The 19,928-nt window shown below is 44.8% G+C and overlaps 2 protein-coding genes and 1 long non-coding RNA gene across 9 annotated transcripts in view; 2 read left to right on the forward strand and 1 right to left on the reverse strand.

Annotated features, from left to right (window-relative positions):
• Positions 1-12,390, forward strand: part of Hmgxb4 (HMG-box containing 4) — a 38,066-nt gene extending 25,676 nt beyond the window's left edge. For 3 of the 6 annotated variants that reach the window (XM_021656735.2, XM_021656739.2, XM_060393176.1), the window contains 6 exons: positions 3,217-3,298; positions 4,702-4,766; positions 5,712-5,817; positions 7,005-7,174; positions 9,980-10,102; positions 10,446-12,390. In XM_021656735.2, the coding sequence (XP_021512410.1) occupies positions 3,217-3,298; positions 4,702-4,766; positions 5,712-5,817; positions 7,005-7,174; positions 9,980-10,102; positions 10,446-10,490 (591 nt within the window). In that variant the 3' untranslated portion in view covers positions 10,491-12,390. Of the gene's footprint in view, positions 1-3,216; positions 3,299-4,701; positions 4,767-5,711; positions 5,821-7,004; positions 7,175-9,979; positions 10,103-10,445 lie in introns of all 6 variants that reach the window. The other 3 variants (XM_060393178.1, XM_060393175.1, XM_060393177.1) reach the window with 2 other exon arrangements.
• Positions 11,384-14,000, reverse strand: LOC132656992 (uncharacterized). Its single transcript, XR_009594837.1, has 3 exons — positions 13,637-14,000; positions 13,315-13,368; positions 11,384-11,913 (listed from the first exon to the last, which is right to left on the reverse strand). It is a non-coding gene; the product is annotated as an uncharacterized LOC132656992 (long non-coding RNA).
• Positions 14,001-14,039: 39 nt separating this feature from the next.
• Tom1 (target of myb1 membrane trafficking protein) overlaps positions 14,040-19,928 on the forward strand; it is a 41,118-nt gene continuing 35,229 nt past the window's right edge. For both annotated transcript variants that reach the window (XM_021656733.2, XM_021656734.2), the window contains exon 1: positions 14,040-14,196. In XM_021656733.2, coding sequence (XP_021512408.2) covers positions 14,145-14,196 — 52 coding nt within the window. In that variant the 5' untranslated portion in view covers positions 14,040-14,144. The remainder of the gene's footprint in view (positions 14,197-19,928) is intronic.

Genomic DNA, 19,928 nt, shown 5'->3' on the forward strand with positions numbered 1-19,928 from the left:
TCACTCTGTAGACTAGGCTGGCCTCGAACTCTCAGAGGCCTCTGCCTCCCAAGTGCTGGGATTAAAGGCGTAGGCCACACACCTTGTTTACACAAGATACTTTTAACTACCCTAAAAATCTTAATTCTTCACCTGTTTACAATCACCTCATTTTTTGTTTTTGTTTTTATATTTTGCTTTTTTCAGAATGCCACATAATTAGAATCATTTGTAAGTGGCCTTTGGGGGATATAATGTAAATTTGTCTCTTGTCCTCTCAGCTCTAAATAGTGCTTTGTTGTTTGGTTGAACCACAGTTCATTTGTTCACCAACTGCAGGCTGCCTGGGTTGCTCTCAAGTTTGGGCAATTGAGAATCAAGCTTCTATAGACATCCATGTGTCTATTTTATGTGGAGAAATGTTCTCAGCTCCAGTGGGTAAATGCCAAAAAGCAAGAAGGACTGTCTGATGAGGTATATTTAGTTTAAGAGAAATCACTTAACTGTCTTCAAGTGACTGTCCCATTCTGCATCCCCTCTGCATATACTGATACCTCTGTGGGAGGAGGTGGGCCACACCTTACATTCATCTAGGACCTCCCTATTCAGCTAAAGTCCTAACGTGCAGCAGCCACAAGGCAGGGTGGGACAATAGAATAACTTTCTGAATTAAAACCTTATATCCTTATCTAGCGACTTTACTGTCGTTAAACATGGACTCCTCCCTCTAAACTCAGAAACCTCTCCCCTCTAAAGTCTGTAAAGGCATTTCCTTTGATCTTGGGTGCTAAAGGACTGCTCACTTAAAATTGTCTACTGCACCTGAAAAGAGCTGTCGTTCTACATCCTCAGTCTCAAGTATGGTCAGTCGTCTTATTACTGTCTCTATTTAATGCGTACTTCTCTGATGACATGTGGGACATCTTCATCTGTGTTCATTTACTGTCAGCTTTTTTTCCTGGTGAGGTGTCTTTTAGCTTTAGCCCAGTTTATATTATTTTCTTGTTGGTTTTTTGGAGTTCTTTGTGCATTTTGGGTAACAGTACCTGGTCAGGATAGGTCTTAAGTAAGTGCTTTTTCCTGCTGTGTAGACTCATTCTTCTAACAGTGACTTCTGCAGAACAAAAGAGTTAAAGGTTTTTTGGTTTTTGACAGTGGTTTTCTTTTAGGAGCTGAGGCTGGCCTTGAACCCCTGATCTTTCTGCCTCTATTGCACAAATGCTGGAATTCAGGCATGTACCACACCCAGATTGATGTTTATTTTAAACATCAAAGAAGTTCCACTTATCAGTTCTTTCTGCTGGGGTATCTTATCTAAAATATCGTAGGTCTTGGAGATTTTCTACTGTGTTATCCAAGAGTTCTGTGGGTTTGGGGTTTTTATTTTTTGGGGGGGGACGGAGAGATGGGTGCGCATTACATTTGTTTGTGAGTATGTGTAAGGACAATTTGCAGGAATTGGTTCTTTTCTCCCATCATATGAACCCCAAGATCAAATTCAGGTTTTTGTAGACCAGGCAGGCCTCAAACTCAGTCTGCCTCCCTAAGTGCTGGGATTAAAGGCATGCACTACCACGTCTGGCTCACAGTTGATGTTTTAACTTCCTGAGAATAAGATGTGCGATTCAAGCTCATGCTCTTACACCATTACCTGGTATAATTATTTGATAAATACCAGTTTGCTCTATAATGAATAAAGTCCTCTATAACAGGAGGACTTTCCTTCGGTTCATGAACTTGGATGTTGACCAAGAATTATGATTAGCTTTATGGAGACACTGATGTTAAACCCTCAGTGGCTTTGGAGCTGGGGGAAAGTAGCAATCTGTGCCACATGTAGACGGCATTGTTTAAATGCCATTGCAAGGTCTGTAATAGAAGTTTTCATGTACACTCTCTGCCTCGCATCTCAGGATTCAGCAGTGAGATAGATTCTGCAGGAGGGAAAGATGGGAAAATGTATAGACTTGCACAGATAGGGGTGGGAGGCTGGGCATACAAGTAAGTCAGCAGAGACTCTTGACAGACACACTGTCTGTGTAGGTAAGTGTGGATGACCCAAGGCAGTAAAGAAAGCGGTTGAGCTTTTCCCTGCCCAAACCAGCTGCTCTGTGAAGGGACTCAGGGGACATATTTGTAGCTCCTTGGGCTTTAGTCACAAATCTGACTCTTCTTTTTTGTAAAGCTTTATTTATTAGTGCGCAGTGTTCCGCCTGCACACCAGAAGAGGGCACCAGACACCAGAAGAGGGCACCAGACATCATTCCATGTGGTTGCTGGGTATTGAACTCGAGCAGAGAGTACTCTTATACTCTGAACCATCTCTCCAGCCCCAACAAATCTGACTCGTAAGGCAAATCAGATGCCTGAAGCTTTGAAAGTGTGAATTGTTGGTTTGTGTTAGACTGACTATAAGACCAGAAGGGGCTCTTAGAGGATCATCATATTTTGAAGCTTCTACAGGAAGAAAGTACAGAGGGTTTTGGTTGGTTGGTTTTCCCAGTTCTTTCATTTTGTTTTTGGGTTGGTTCTCTCAGATTTCCACTGGTGTTTTGTTGAGAAAAACACCTTTAATCCTAGCACTCAAGGAACAGAGACATGTGGAGGCAGAGGCAGGCCTAGTCTTCAGAGTTCCAGGACATAGGACACCCAAGGCTGCCCAGAGAAACCCTGTCTCAAAAAAAGAAAGAAAGGCATCCAGGTGAGGTAATGCACACCTGTAATCCCAGCACGGCAGAGGCAGGTGGATTTCTGTGAGTTTGAGACCAGCCTGGTCTACAAAGCAATTTAGGATAGCCAAAGCTACACAGAGAATCCCCGTCTCCATAAACCAAAAAAAGAAAAGGAAGTCTGTGATTCTAAATCTCAAGAATGAGAAAATTAGTCTCCTCAGGAGGATAAAGATCTTATTTTGTTAGTACTTGATGCTCAAAGAAATATGCAGTATGATATTTTTACATAATAATGAAGGTTTTCACAGATGCTTTATAGCATGTAACTTTTACCTTCAAAGTTATAGCTAATGCTGACCTCTGGGTAATGAGTAACATGGTAATGTTAATATTGTTGTATCTGTATAATATATATATAATGTTATATAATGGTAATAAGTAAAATTATCCTCTTGGGTGAAGCTGGTTCGTAGGGCGAAACTCTTCCCTGACTGGAGAATACTGAGAATATACTAGTTGGCTCCTAATCAACTTTTGCCCTATTCTGTTTTCTTTGTGGCACTAGCCGAAAAAAAAGAACATGTCTGCCTACCAGGTGTTCTGTAAAGAGTATCGGGTAACCATTGTGGCTGACCATCCAGGTATAGGTAAGAACCTGAGTTTTGGGTTTTGTTTTACTGTTTTTTGGGTTGTTTTGTTTTTTACTTTCTACTCTCTGAAGCAGTACGTTTAATTAATTTGATCATCAGGTAGCTTCCCTTTGTAGCATTAGACGACAAAATGAAACCAGCTGCTGCAGGTCATGCTAGTCATCCCAGGGAGGCAGCAGCCATGACCTGTGCTACAGCGGATGTCGCTGTCTCAAACAGAATACAAATGTATTTTCTCAGTTCTGCAAATCCTTTAGTTCACCCTAAGTATAAAAGAGGGATGTGTGTATGTGTGTGTGTAGACCAGAGATTCTTATCAGCTATCTTTTTATCAAGTGCTTTCCACTTCATTTTTATTTATTAGTAGTATTTTTTTTCCCCTATCATGTAGCTCTGGCCATCCTAGAACTAACTTCCTATGTAGATGAGGCTGTTCTTGGGAAGAGAGACACCTGCCTCTTCCTGCCTGGAATCAAAGGTGTGCACTCCTATGCCTACCTCTGCTTTATTTATTGAGTCTTACGTATTATTTTGTGTACGTATGTGCACACAGGCCAGTGGAGGTCAGAGGATAACTCTGTCAGTTTTCTGCCCCATGTATGTCCCAAGGACCAAACTTAAACTCATCAAGCTTAGTGGTGAGTACCTTTACTCTCAGAGCCATTTTGTGACCTCATTTTACTTTTTGAGGCAGAGTCTCTATTTAACCTAGAACTCACCTATTCTGCTGGGCTGGATGGCTAGTGAATTCCAAGTTTCCCTGTGTTTCTGCAGTAATGAGATTCTAGAAATGCACTGCCATACCTGGCTTTTATATTTGTGTAAGATTTTACATTTACAGTTTTGGGGAATCAGAATTCAGGTCCTCTGGGTTATATGGCAAGCATTGTACCCAAGCCATCTTCCCATAGGTAAGTGTTTCTTAACTAATGAAAGAGGAAAGTATAAATTAAATAGATGTAAGAGCCAGGCCCTTGCCTGTAATCCCATCAGTGCACATAAATATGCAAAATATCCATTTTATTTTCAAGGCTTTTCCTTGAGTTCCCTCGTAGTGTTGGTGCTTTTCACTTAGTGAGATGAGTAGACACTGCCCTGACTCTACACAGGTCAAGTTATGTGTCTGGCTCCTTGAGCTTATGTATAAAATGGCTGTCCACTCAACAGAGGTGCTGTGAAAAATTAAACATTGCCAAGCATGACGGTGCACACCTTTAATCCCAGCACTTGGGAGGCGGATCTCTGAGATAGATGACAGCCAGGGCTACACAGAGAAACCCTGACTCGGGAAAAAAAGGAAATCTGTTCCACCAAACCCTTTTCTAGGTTGTTTCCCCAGACTTCTGTTTTCTTACATTTCTGTTTTTTGTTTGTTTGTTTTTCTTTAACTCTTATATCAGATTTTGGAGAACTTAGTAAAAAATTGGCTGAAGTATGGAAGCAGTTGCCAGAAAAAGACAAACTGGTAAGTGTATTTTCTTATGTAGCTTTTACTGTTTTCTTGCCTGCCAGACACACACTGAGAACAATGAGAAAGAAGCAGTAGAGGTGGTTAGCAGAGGACATGGCCACTGTTGTCAGGCTGCTCTTGCTGTAAGGAGACTGTCTGACTCTACTGTCTATCTACTGTCCCCTAAACCAGATTTAAGTAAACAAAAAGAGCCCAGTTAATTAAGATGTTTCTAAAGTCACAGCACCCTACTGCAAATGCCAGTCAGTCATGGTCTGGTGTTTGAGGACTACCACCTTCTAGATAAAAGCATGGGATTCCCTTAGCCAGACTCTGGGTCCCTAGCCTCATCAACTATTAGCAATATACCCTCCTCTGAAGAACTAAAACTTCTGGGAATGGGTGGCTCGTGCTTTTAATTCCAGTGCTTAGCAGACAGACATGAAGGTTGAGGATTCAAGACCAATTTGGGCTTTGTCACAAGTCTGTCTCAAAAAACAAAAAGTACAAGAGCCAGTGATAGTCAGTGAAAACAATAATAGTCACTACTGAATCATATGAAGTCACATCCTAGTCATTTCGAATGAAGAATAAGACTTGCCATTCTTAAAAGAATGGCTTTTTCAGGTGAAACAACTCTTTTCCACCCAAAGTGTTCTTGATGGCGTGCTGTTTTCCATTGACAAAAAGGTCAGAGGAAGTGGTTAGGCACAGGACATTATACTGAGCCAGGTGTTCTGCTCTGTGACCTACGTTTAACCTTAGAGTATTGAAATAACAGTCCTGAGTCTTGACCCTTAGCACTGAGGAGTGGATATTTGTAGTTAACATATCACTTAACATATCAGCTATCAGCCTTAAGCCCCTTGACTTACTATTTGTCCTCTCTCCACCTCTTCCTAGCTCCTTGCTTCCTTTCTACTTATCCTTTTTTAATTCTGTGTGGCTGATCTGTTACAGATCTGGAAGCAGAAGGCTCAGTATCTGCAGCACAAACAGAACAAAGCTGAAGCCACAACTGTGAAAAGAAAAGCCTCCAGTGCAGAAGGTTCGGTCAGAGTCAGAGGTAGCAGCCTCTTTTCTCTGCTGCTTTCAACACATTTCCTCCAAAGCCCTGTGGATTCTGCTTCCTTGCTAGGAAGTTGGGAGAGCAAATAGCTTATAATAGAAGTAGGCCTTGATCCCTAAGTATTACTGAATATTACAGGTTACATAAAAGTAGTTCAAATTTAAAAAATGCAAGAAATCACATACTTTACTGTAAAGATCCAGAAAGTAAATCAAGGATAGAGCCTTCTGCCTACATGTAATCTAGCAAGCAAGAGAATAGCAAGTTCAAGCTACCTGATCTACCTGGCAAATTGTACACTGAGACCCTGTCTTTAAAAAGTAAAAAGGAAGCCGGGCATGGTGACCATGATCTCTCTGAGTTCGAGGCCAGCCTGGTCTACAGAGTAAGTCTAGGACAGTCGACACTACACAAGAGACGATGTCCCAATAGATAGATAGGTGGGTAGATATAAAAATAAAGAAATAAAAAGCATCCAGGACAGTCAAGACTACACAGAGAGATGCTGTCTCAATCAATCAATAAGTAAATAAATAGAAATACAAATAAAAAGAATCCAGAACCTGAATGTTAAAGCCTTTGTGTTCTAGGTGCTTTCCCAGTCACATATGCATTTGTTTGTTTTTCTTAAACCCTTTAATTATATACAACTAGGGTCTGGAGAGATGGCTCAGCAGTTAAGAGCACTAGCTGTTCTTGCAGAGGACTAGGGTTCAAATCCCAGCCTGTACCTTGCTCAAAGCAGGCCAGAACTCCAGTTCCTGGGAATCCAATGCCCTCTTCTGGCCTCTGTGGGCACTACACACGTGGGTGCAGAGACTTACATGTTAGGCAAACATCTTTTATATATATATTGAAATCATTATTTTTGTTTTGGGTTTTTTTTTTTGTTGTTGTTGTTGTTGTTTGTTTTTTGAGACAGAGTTTCTTTGTGTAGCCCTGGCTGTTCTGGACTCACTTTGTAAACCAGGCTGCCTAGTCTACAGGGATTCACCTGCCTCTGCCTCCCCAAGGGCTGGGAAGTAAAACTACTAATATCTCATGGTTCACACAAAAAGAAGTCAGGCTAATTTTAGGTCACAAAGATAGGCTAGCTAATGCCTGGTATATAGTTTTCAAGAGGGAAAATTATTGGTTTTGTGACACTGAAGGCCACAGGCAAATTTTCATCCTTCTATTCTTAGCTTCTTCTGTGGGAATACTGTCACCCCAAAAGAAGTCCCCACCCACCACAATGCTTTTGCCAGCCTCACCAGCCAAAGCCCCTGAGACAGAGCCTATTGATGTTGCTGCTCATCTCCAGTTGTTAGGAGAGTCTCTCAGCCTCATTGGACACCGCCTACAGGAGACAGAGGTAAGCACAGCACTGATTAGCAGGATTCCTGTTTCTTACACTATTTAGATCCATTTGTTCATTTACTGAGCAACTACTTTATGCAAAATAATGCCAGGTACCCATGGTGTGGTGAGAACATGTCTAGAAATTTAGAGTCTGCCTGTTGGCTCTAGCATTTATACCGGTATACCATTCTATAGAAACAGTGGTGCTAAAACAATTGAAGAAACCCTGTAACTGGATTTTAGTCTATAATAAAGTTCAGTGGAGGACCTGGAGAGATGTCTCTGCAGTTAAGAGCACTGGCTCCTCTTCACGAAGACCAGGATTCAAATATTAGTTCCCACAAGGAAGCTCACCACCACCTGCAATGCTAGTTCTAGGAAATCTCATGCCCTCTTGTAGCCTCTTTAAGCACCGTATGCATTCGGTGCACAGACATACATGCTGGCAAAGCATGCATACATATAATCATTTGTTTTTGTTTTTCAAGACCAGTTTTTCTCTGTGTACCACTGGCTGTCCTGGAACTCTGTCTGTAGATCAGGTTGGCCTCAAACTCACAGATCTATCTGCCTCTGCCTCCTGAGGACTAGATTTAAAGGCATGTGCCACCACTACCTGGCTCATATAAAATAATTTTTAAAAATTTAAGTGGAAGCCAGACATGGCAGCTCAGACCAGTAATTCCAGATGTTGAGAGGCTTAAGCAGAATTGCTGCAAGTTCAAGATCAGCTAGGGCTATAAACTAAAATCCTGTCTCCAAAAATGAAAAAAATAAAAATAAAAAATAAAAAGCCCAGACTGGAAAGATGGCTCAGTGGTTAGGAGCACTAGCTACTCTTACAGAGGACCTGGGTTCAATTCCCAGCACCCACATGGCAGCTCACAACTGATTGTAACTCCAAAGGATCTCTGGCACCCTCACAGGCAAAACACCAATGCACATAAAAAAATAAATAACTCTTTAAAAAGAAAAAAAAATCCCAAATAAATTAAAATACCATGAAAAGACACTTGGATACTCCTGGTACCTTCTGAGAACTTTGATTGTTAGTGCTATTTCTAAAGTTTTGATGGTTGATAGATCGCTGCTAGCATCTAACAAGCTGCATGCAGCATGGACATGCTGAGTAAATGCTGGTGGACATTCATTCACAGTCCACCAGGACAGAGACTTTATTATGCTGCTCCAACAACTTGTATGAAGTTTAGAACTGTAAGTTGAGGCTGAGTGGAGGGCACACCCCTCACAGTGCACATTGAGAGGCAAAGGCAGGAGCATCACACATTTGAAGGCAGCCTGCAGCATACAAAAATAAACTATAACAAGCCCCCTCCCACCCCCACCCCACCCCCCAAAAAAAACCTGAGTAACTACAACCGTGGAAGGAAAACTGCAGATAAGTGTGGCTACCACAAGCAGAAAGGGAAGGGTTTACAGATTCTGTTATCCATTTATCTTTTTTTGTAACAGCCTTAATAAAATGGTTTACTTGCCAAAAATTCACCCTTTACAACAGTGCAGGATTTAGTGGCTTTTAATACTCTTCAGAGTTTTGGACCCATAACTGTCTCTAAAACAATTACTTCAAAAAGCAACTCCAAGCACATTAGCAGTCATTTCTCATTTTGTGTATGTGTGAAATAAAGACAGAGAGAGAGTACGGAAGTATGCAGTATCCATAGAGGCCAAAACAGGACATCCATTCTCCTGAAGCTAGACTTATAGATGGTTGTAAGCTACCATATGGGTGCTGGGACTCAAACCCAAGTCTTCTAGAAGAGCCTGTGCTCCTAACTCCTGTACCATCTTTCCAGCCCCGTGACTTTTATCCAATGCACAGCCTAGTGGATATGTAACTATTAAAACAGTCGAAGTTCACTTACATGTCACCTGAAATTGCATACCACACTTTCAGGAACATTAATTTACATAATTCACTAATGTAGACATTAGTCTACCTGAACCTCATTATCACAAATTTATACAACTATTAGTACCAAAAATAGAGCCCAACTGACCTTCCCCTCCCCCATGCTGCTCTCCTGCACTGCTGTTAGCAGTTACAAGACTGTCAAAGAACAGTGTCACCTAGCATTGGTGGTGTGCATAGGACTGTAGTTCTACTACTAGGAGCCTAGTCAATCAGGAAGATGGCTGTTAGTTTCAAAAAAAAATGAGTTCTAGGCTAGCCTGAGCTAAAACAAAACTTGAGACCCTATCTTTTCAAAAGGAGAGAAAGAGAAAGCAGTGTGCCAGGTTAGGAAGCCAAAGGGCTGGTGAAAGGGAATGGATTAAGTAGCTGGAGAGACACATTTGTACAGAAGACAGCACTGTTCTCACCCTCGGGGTCTTTCTGCAGAGAAAGATGGAAAGACGTCTACTGAGACTTTGGGCCTGCAGCCCTGCTTCAGAAACAGATCTGGAAATCTTCCTACTCAACTGTTGAGGCAGGGGTGTATACAGCAGAGAAGAGAGAGAGAGAGGAAGAGAGAGCAAGCATCTGAGCAGATGAGCCAGATGTCTTGGTAGACACTGAAGTATTTGTAGTTTCCTGTCCTGGAACTGCAGAATTTCGTTTTTTGTTTTTGTTGTTGTTGTTGAGTAGGGTAGGTCTGATTATAGAGTTCCTACTTCTGAGAAAGTCTAGTTTAGATTTTGAGTGAAAGAGACCAGCACTGGGGAGAAAAGTACAGCATCAATGAAGTGTACAGGTGACAGAGACTCAGCAAATGGATCTTGAGATCTTGCTCAACTGGAAAAAAGTTGAGCAGAAAGAGCAGCTGAGAGTGTGAGTTGCTGTCTGCTTTTCTTGCAGGGCATGGTAGCAGTGTCTGGCAGCTTGTCAGTGCTCCTGGATTCCATTATCTGTGCTCTTGGCCCTTTGGCATGCCTGACCACACAACTACCTGAACTGAATGGTTGTCCCAAACAGGTCCTGGTGAGTTTTTATTGTTGTTTTCCTTAACTTTTTAGGGCTGGAGCCTTTGAGAAAGCCCAACCTGCCAAGCACTATTTACTCATGGGTCACATGGCGTTCCTGTTACATAGTGTCCCGCAGAGCAGGACACTGTATTAGAGAGAGGCAGTCTAGCCTAGCCCTGAGGACCTGCACCTCACAGACAGTACAAAACTTCTTCCTGCTCCCGGGACTACTGTGAGACACAAGCAGAGACGCAGTGTGCCGGTGTGTCTTACCCACTTCTTTCCCATCTGTCCCCTGAACATGACTTGTCTCGGGGACTACAGTGTACCACCGTTGAGCCCTTTCTCCTTGTTTGCAGTCAAACACGCTAGACAACATTGCGTACATCATGCCTGGACTGTGACCTTCAAGAAAGAAGCCTGGGACAGAAGCCTGTCTACCCCTCGCTAGAGTGTGTGTGTATATATGACTGTTCCAGACCCACCACTGACCTCTGGGTATAGGTTTTAAATTTTTATATCTATATATACATATATAATGTACAGTATATACATAGGATTATAACTACTTTGCTTTTAATAATTTTATGAAATGGCAAAGGTGTAGCTAAAAGGAAACTCTGGCATGAATGCGGGCTTGGGATTATTTTTTTGTGTGAAAAAATCTGCCTTAAAAATCAGTGTAATTTGGGGACTAGGGGCTTATTCTGGGTGCCATGTTTATCTCCATATAGATAGCTAAAAATGTGATTTTTCCCCCCCAAGCCTGGTTGTACCTGCAGACCCATCACTGACCATTTGCCTTACCTGTCTTACAATCGGAAATGTAGTAAAGACTGTGGGAGGAGGCCAGCTGACTACAATGTTTTCAACCTCGGGGGAGGTGGAGGTAGCTTAGGTGAACTGAGTGGGAGACTCATTCCAATTCCTACTAAACACGTTTCCAATTTTATTGGTACCTTAGAGTCATGGGTACCATCTATTGCCTCAGTTATGTGATTCTTGGCAACAGAGAAACACCTTGTAGATACCAAAGCTGTGGTGCCGCTTGCATTAGCTGGCCAAGAAGGCTTGGTCTACAGAAACCAAAGCTGGAATCTCTCATTGGCAGTGTTGGTTGGCCCCCAAATCCTGAGAGATTCGGCTGCTTAACTGCTAGATGGTTCTCAGTTCAGCCGTGGTTCCCCTGGTGGGCAGACTGCTCTGCCTTCCACACAGGTGGACCATAACGATGTGCTCCGTTCCTAGTAGGCTTATCTGTCTGTGTGTATACATTTTAATTATGTGTATTTAATGCTTTAGAATTTCTTAGATTTTAATTTATCCTGTAAATTCCTGTATATATAATTTAATAACAAGCCTCCACCAGCATTAGCATGTGGAGCATACAGATCTGTCATTTCTTCATGTCTGTCTAAAAGCTCCAAGTCATCCATATGTTAAGGTGTTGTGACTCAGAAAGGAGCTTCATGGCCCTCAATAATGTTACAAAAGTGAAATACAAAGGAATGTCACCATTCCCAACTGCCCTTGTTCCCAAAGAACCAGACCCCATTAGAGAGAAGATAGTTGAGCACTCCAGGGTTGTTTGGAAACTTGGTGTGAGATTCCCTTCCCTGCCAAAACCAAGCTGAGGTAACCATGCTTTCTTCCTCTGGCATAGATGGAACAGGGCAGCATCACAGCAAACCTTTGGGGACCATGTAGCCCGCTGGCATCCTATTTAATTCCTTCCCGTAGTCTCACTGTGTTGTTACGGCTGAGCTTCTCACGGGTGTTCTGGTAGTGAGATCCCTTTCTCAGCTCAGAGCAGTTCTGAGATTTAATCTGGGAAATGGAGAAAGAAACAGGAATATGTGGGAACTGAAATCAAGAAGAGCAGAAATTTAAATTTGAGCTAACATGTCAGAACCTCATTTGAACCTGTGGAAGTTTCCTGTGAGAAACAAGGTATCAGGGAGAGACCTGGAAGACATGTGTAATACAGGAAGCAGCCAGTCCTCCGTTGACATTGCTACAGACAGTAGTGAACTCCTGGTGAGAACCGGCTTTTTCGTGTTTGTTTTCCTTTGAAGCCTAGCCCTGTTGTATTTGTATTAAAGATTTGTACACATTTGTATAATAATCTGTACCTTGTGGTATTTGGTACTATTAGAGGAAAAACTTTGGATTCAGGCCTTCTTGCTGTTTTTATATCATTGTTTTATTTTGTTTTTTAAATAAATCCTAGTGGTTTGATTCAAAGCTATTACAGTTGTATAAAGAAACAGAATTTTGTACTTATTAAAGATCTCTCATTTTTAATATTTGTAGTCCAGTCTTAGCTGTCTATTCATCCTAATCTTTCCTCTAAAAAGGAGTGGGGACCGGAGAGATGGTTCGCTGGTTAAGAATGCTTTCTGCTCTTGCAAAAAACCCAAGTTAGACCGATCCCAGCACTCATTCAACTGAATTTAACTGTAGTTCCAGAGTATCAGTCACCCTCTGTAGCCTCCTGGGTATCAGCACAGAAGTGCATGTACCCACAGAGGTACACACACACACATACATCAGCACAGAAGTGCATGTACCCACAGAGGTACACACACACACACATACATCAGCACAGAAGTGCATGTACCCACAGAGGTACACACACACACATACATCAGCACAGATGTGCATGTACCCACACAGAGTATACACACACAATTAAAATTTAAATGTCATAAAACCAAAACCTGAAAGAAAGGCCAAGTTCCCATGTCCCTGCCTGTGCCGGGCCATGCAGCCCTTGGGTCTCACATTGAACACACTTTATATGTAAAAGCTCATCGTTTGCATATTGTAAAACTAGAGAATCTCCCAGTTGTGCCTCTAATGCTTGGCAAGTGAAGCCGTGTACATTATGGTATTGCCCAATTAAAGAACTACCCATAAATCTTTGTCGGTGAACATTGAATATATGGAAATTTGACCTTTCATTGTTAAAAAAAATTAATGGAAGTACAAAATGTTAAAAATTGTAAGTAGCAAAAGAAGACATATTAAAGGCTGGGTGTTATGATGTACAACTGTAACCCCAACACCCAAGAGATCTGAGACCAGCCTAGGGTGATTGTGCCAAGAAAAGAAAAGAAAAAGAAGGGCTGCAGAGCACTGACGTAGTATGACAAGGTCCTAGGTGTGAACCCCAGCACTGCCAAAAATGGAGAAGGGTGAGGAATGAGATGGCTCACAGGTACTTACTTGTTTACTATCAGAGATGAAGCATGGTGAGATTCCTGGAAGTTATGGTCTGGCCTTTGTATGCACCATGACATACACAGAGTAAAAAAAAAAATGTAATTAAAATTTAAAACATAATGTCTTATAAAGATATAGAAAGGAAGAAGCCATCCTCATGCACAGAATGCCTATTAAGTGATTTGCATGTCATTTCAATTGAAAGCATTATGGGTAACTGTCCCCCTTTAAAGATGAGGGGAAGAGATGCAGAAAAAGCTCTTTTCCCATCTGCCAAGTAAGAACAAACGTGATATAAGGTGGTTTGCCAGGTAAAGGTGCTTACCACTCCTGGGCGGAGTTCATTCTCTGTCTCAGGCAAGCACAAACCCAGGCCCTGCCTCCTCTGGGCTACAAACAGGGTGGCTCTTGGAGCAGGGAGACACCAAGTAGAAATTTCGAGTCCAACAGAGGCAAGGAGGCTGTCACCCTCAGGACTAGGTTCCCAGGACTGAAGGCGACCACACTAATACCATCCTGGGCTTGCGTAAGCGACCCAAGTCTTTCCCGGCCAGAGACCCAGTTTCCGGACGGGAAGACTGGAGCTCTGCAGCGGCGCGCCAAGCCTTTCGGGGCGTGGCTTAGGAGCTGGGGCTCCCGGACCCGCCCTGGTGTCGCGTCAGCCACCGCCGAGGGAAGGCCCCGTAGAGGGCGGGGCCTCGTGGCCGCTCTCCAGAGCCCCCGCCCTGCCCGCACCTCCCCGCGGGCCGGCCAGCGGGTCACGTGACGGGTCGGCGGCGCCGGCGGTTGCTGTCACCTGATTCTGGTAGCTGGTGGCAGCGGTAGCCGCGGCAATGGACTTTCTCCTGGGAAACCCGTTCAGCTCTCCGGTGGGACAGCGCATCGGTGAGTGCTGGGAGCCGCGCGCAGCCCCGCCCCTGGGAGCCGCTCGGGTCTAGGCCCGGAGACCTGTCGGAGTCCGCAGGCAGGGATGGAAGGAGGGAGGCTTGGCGGCGAGGCTGGCGCGGCGCTCTTGGCCCCGCCCCTCCTGGGATCCTCGTCTGATTGACAAGAGCACGAGCCAATCGGAAGTCTCAAGTGGGGATTGATGCTTGAGGTAACCAATAGCCAGGGGGAGAAGGTGGGGCCGGTTGGATGTGGCTCAGCCAATGGTGCATTCTGGGGTCCCGAGTAGAGGGAGAAAGTTTGGGTTAAAGGGACTGCTGTGGGGAGCGGGCGTTGGGCCGCGCCACCGCCGGCCTCGCGCAGGCTGAGGGCCCCTTCCGTGCTAGCCGCGCTCGGGTCATCCGCCGCGTCGCCGGCTCTTCACATTCCAGGACGCTGGGCTGTCTGGGCTCGGCTGCGCCTCTGTCCCCGCAGTCGGAAGACTGGGGTTTGTGTGACGTCGCCCTCTTGATGTTTCTGGACCGTAGTTAAGGGACCGTGGCCCGGCCTTCCTGAGCTTGTTTGATCATTAAATGCATTAATAAGCGCGAGGCACCGAGGATGGTTAACGCCTGTCATTGTCACCGCGACACCGCCTAGTGGGGCTGGAGCCCATGAGAAGGTGCCGGATCCCAGCACCTAATGGGGCGAAGGCCAGGCAGAGACATTTCCCCAGGGATGGTTGGTCTGAGTGTAAACCCCTCTTGCCTGAAGGGTCACGACAGCATTGTGACATTATTTTTGATGGCGTTTCGCCTTGGGTCCCGACTGGGGAGGCTGGATCTGGAAGCCAAGGCTTCCCCGGAGTCGTTAGCCCAGCTAGGAGTTGTAACCACCACTGCAGCTGTTAGTGGCTCTTTTGAGGTTCACATCAGTTCTCTGCAAGAAGACCTCTGGCGCCTGAAGCCTCGGTGCTTCACAAAAGCCCCTCTGTAAATTCTTGTTTTGAGACCTGGAAAAAGAAGGCAGCCCTCTTCACAGACTTCCTTTGTAAAAACAGGCAAATTAGCTTGGCCTTCAGAGGCAGCCACAAAATCCTGAGACTTTCTGGATAAGCTCATTGGAGCGCCAGGTGCCCATCAGTTGTTCAAAGCTCAGCATGTCGTCCTCCTGAAAGATTGCCTGTCTTGGGCAAGAAATACTTCTGGACGGACAAAGTGCTGCTACATCAGTAACTCAGAGCATTGACTAAATCTCACTGCTGGACCCTCTCTGCCTTGGGGTTCATATCAGAATAGGCTGGACCCATGTGAGACTCAATAGTGCTCTTTGCAATTGGCTGGGAGACTGTAAGTTTTGAAACCTCCCACCAAAAGCAGTTGCTCACGTCTGTAATCCTAGCACTCTGGAAGACTAAAACCAGAGGATTGACACAAAAGTCCCAGGCTAGCTGAACTTCAAAATGAGTTGAAGAACAACATGAGCTGCAGAGTAAGACCCTGTTTCAAAACAGAAATACCAGTTTGCTAAGTCCCATCCCTTCCCTGTACTGAGGGGAAAGGATTAAGTTGTACAGACAAAGGTGAGAAATACTGAGACATACCCAAAACCCAGTGAATTGACAACAAAACTGAAATAAGCCTTCCAGGGCTACTGAAGAGGCAGATGTGGTGGGGCATGCCTGTAATCCCAGGACTCAGGAAGCTGAAGGAGGAAGATTTTGAGTTCAAGTCTTAGCCTGGACTGCATAGATATATCTTTCTTGAGCAACAACCAAATATCGTGTTCCCTACTCTTCCATGTGTAGAGACAGAGCCCTGGAGATTGAGCATCTGTGTGTTTTTGAGACAGGGTCTCTCAGTGTTGACCAGGTTGGCCTGGAACTTGTAGACTCAAGCAGTGCTCCCCTATCAGCTTCCCAGTAGCGAAGACCTGGCACCTGTGCAAATGGGCCTGGCCAGCTGTGATGATTGGTGGCCAGGTTTTAGCGGCTTCTGTTCCTGTATCCTAGGCCCCTCTTTGCTACAGGAGTAAAATGGTGTTTTCTGAGGTCTGCTGCTAATCAGGGCCCAGTGTCACTGGCCTCACACCACATATAGCTTCGTACTTTCTGGTCAAACTGCCTGGAGTGTCCACTTCTTCAAGGAGCTGGGCTCATTCCATGGAGCACTGGGCACCATCACCTCCTCTCCTGACACCTTTTGTAACTCCTGATCCAACTCTGCCGTTTCATTCTCCCATCACTCTGCTTCCTGTAGGCACAAAACAGCCCTCACTGCAAGGGAAATCTGAGATAGTTAATCTCTGAGCCGGATATGAATTGCTGTTAACCCAGGAACACAGATTCACATCACCCCAAATAGCGTGTTCCAGTGTGGAAATGGTTTCATGATGTTTTTGTAGCTGCAGAACAAAAGCCATAAATCAAGCAATCAGATTCCAGCAAAGCATGAAAATGTATGCTGCATGTCTCAAGTGCTAGCTGATAGCATTCCTAGCTCTTGGGTTGGCGAACACTAGTTTTCTATTAACTTACTCTAAAAGGCATTACCTAGTAGTAACAGAAATGTTAGGTCAGACAGAGACAAGCAATAAGTGGTTACTAAAGGCTCTAAAGCAAAGTAATTTATCTCAAGGTCTGCAACATTTAACCCCCCACAATCACAAAGATTATCGTCAGCCCTCATTGATCTTTAACAGAGGTGTGGCTTTTCTGGGAACTTCAGTTTGTAAACTTGAACTCTCTTGCTTGAGAGTGGTTGTAAGAAAGCCGGTCTGTCCCAGAGCGACTGCACACTGAGAGGTGTGGAAAACATCAGCTCCTGTTATCTCACTGTCATGTCCTGGTTCCACTTCCATCACACTGATGTACCACTATCCTGCAAGTCTGTCCTCAGCTAGGCTTGACTTGAGATCAGGAGCTATCCCTTCATTTCCTGGTGCCTCAGGACCTAGCAGGAGGTGAGTGAGAAAAAAAGGGGGGGGCGGGAGTAAGGATATGACTGCTCTTAGGCACAGTGGAGGAGAAAGTTTATTGTCGATAAAAGGGAGAGCATAGCCAGAGGCAGAGACCTCTGGGAGAGTCCAGAATGAACATGACTGAGCTGAACTATGAAAGGAGTGAGGGAGAGGAGAGGGCAGAACCAAACCAAGAGGCCAGGAAGGTAAAGGGTAGGTGAAAAAAGACCAGGTAACCAAGATGGTTGGATTATATAGGGAAGGCAGCTGGAGGGAGGGAAGTCTACAGTACTTGGGCTAGAGAAATTTAGGGTAGGGGTTTGGGGTGTCAACCTGGAGGACCCTGTAACAGGTAGGGACTGAGGGATGCTGAGAGAACCTGGAGACCAGGTCTTCTTTGATATGTTAAATCGGCACCTCAGCTATTTGTCCCAGGTTTGAGACACAACAGGAGGGAGAGAACATCAGCTACTCAGGGTCACACCTAAGCCCCAGTGTTCTTTCCTGCCCCTTAGCACACTACTCAGGTCCAATTTTGAATTTATAGTAGCTGAACCCTGTAAGATTAATCTTTGTTATTAATCTGCCACAGATAAGAGCATGCTAATGAGTTTCTACACTCCAAGTCACTCTCTGGGAGAGCTTTACAAGGGCAGTACCCTGTGGCCCAGAGGATCAGTCACTTATACCAGGTGGTAGGTAGCACAGCCTCCTCTTTCAAATGTTACTAGGTGTGTCCCAAGGATAGGTCTTACTCTGGCAGACTCCCACTCCATTTCTGACTTCAACTGATGCTTAAAAGCCAACTTTAGATGCCACCACTGAATATGGGCAGTTCCTGGGGACCAGTCTCTGGGTGTTAGGACACTGGAACTTGGCCTGAGTCCAAGCCTATGAAGATAAAGAGCTGAACCTGGTTTATTAGTATATACTTGTAATCCCAGTACTTAAGAGACTGAGACAAGCTGGTTGCCATGAGTTTGAGGGCGGCTTGGGCTCCAGAGAACACTTGTGTCCTTAAAAGCATTCACGCACATGCACACACACATACAGTTTAGAGCTGTCCTTGAATTCCCAAAGTATACCCAGACGCCCATAGGCAGGACACAGATGTAAATGCCCAGCATCAGGGTCCTGAGGTTCCAGGGCAGATAGGCTGGAAACCCACAGAGTAGACCATGTTGTAGATATTGGGCTGGGTCAGGAGAGGTGTTCTCAGTCCATCTGCTATTGACTACAGCAGACTTAGCTCCTATCACCATCTGTGATGAAACAGAGGCACCCCCACCCCTCCCTTTTCCAAAGGACTGGGGAACAGCAGCTGAAACGTGGTAGGAATGGGTACGGGTTAGGGCTACATGGCACAGAGAGGCAGTGTAGTGTTACGAGAGGAAGTCAGTGCCCAGGTAGGCAGCCAACCCTGGACCTGTCAGAGACTGGCCAGTTGCCTTGTTCATTATGAGCTCCCCTGCCCACGCATGGTGAAAGGTAGAGGTCAAAAGAGGGGGAGCCTCATAGGATTCTTCTATCAGTTGGCAGGGTAGACCAGACCAGGCTCACTCTACAAAGGGCCACACAGTAAATCCCCGAGACTTTAGAGGCCACGTGGTCTCTGTCGACAATATTCAACAAGATCACCATTGCAGAGCAGCCAGAGACAATAGGTAAATGAATGGATGTGGCTGTTATCCAATAAAACTCTGTGGGTCACGGAACTTGATTTCATATCATTTCCATGTGTTAAACATTGTGCTTGTGGGTGTGGTGTTGCACTTCTTTAATCCCACCACTCAGGAGGCAATGGCAGAGGCAGGCCGATCTCTGTGAGGTCCAGGCCAGCTTGGTCTACTTAGGAAGATCCTATCTCAAAAAAAAGTGTCTAGAGAGGGCTCGTGGATAAATATTAATAAGGCCCAAGGTGACCTTGAGTCAGAATACTAGCTCTGTTACTTAAAGTAAGTTATTAACCTGACTGTCTTCTGGTTCCTCGTTTGTAAAATGAGGCTAATAATAGCACCTGTCAGGTGGGGTTGCTGTGTGGCATGTGGCATTTGAAGCACTTGGCCTGGAGCCTGCCAGAGAGGAGTCATCTACAGCTGTTAGCCATGGGGATTCTCATTGGTGATGTCACTGTTCCCAGGGCACACTTAGTGGCAGAGCTAAGGTAACAATGCAGGGCCCTGTCTCCCCATAAAGCTTTTGTGTTGGTCTTTGTGTCACTGAGATGTGAGCAGTCACTAGCTGGGTGGCAGCACATTCACCGGCAGGTCAGGTTTCAGGCAGTGAGGTGGAACCAGTTCTCCTAGGGATTGAAGGCTCAGCCTGACTGTGGATGGAGCTAGTGAATAGGTTTTGTTCCTACAGGGAACACAGAGAAATTAAAGTCCTGGATTTCTACTCTCAGGGGTAGTGTCCCGGCAGCTAAACTAAAACTGTCTGTGTGTAACTAGCTTGGGGCTGCCACTCTAAGGAAGCCTGGGCTTCAGGAGACTGACTCTTAACCCTCTGATGAGGTCCCAGTCTAGGCCAGTGCTCTCATACTGCCACGTTCCTCTGCTTCCTTCTGACCTTTTGTATCTAGCTTGTACCTTCTTTGTTATTATTTTCATGGTGTTTTCCTTTAATTGGCTCACTCACACTCATTTAGCCCCATCCTTCATAATTATGTCCATGATGTCATGGCAGCAAACACCCACTGAGCCATCTACCAGCCTGGTAAAGGTAAATTTTAAAATAGATTAATAATGAAATGCACTCTGATTGGAGCAGATTGTCATCCATAGTGTGGACAATCT

Source organism: Meriones unguiculatus, chromosome 10 (genome assembly GCF_030254825.1).
Source record: "Meriones unguiculatus strain TT.TT164.6M chromosome 10, Bangor_MerUng_6.1, whole genome shotgun sequence".
Taxonomy (NCBI): Eukaryota; Metazoa; Chordata; class Mammalia; order Rodentia; family Muridae; genus Meriones; species Meriones unguiculatus.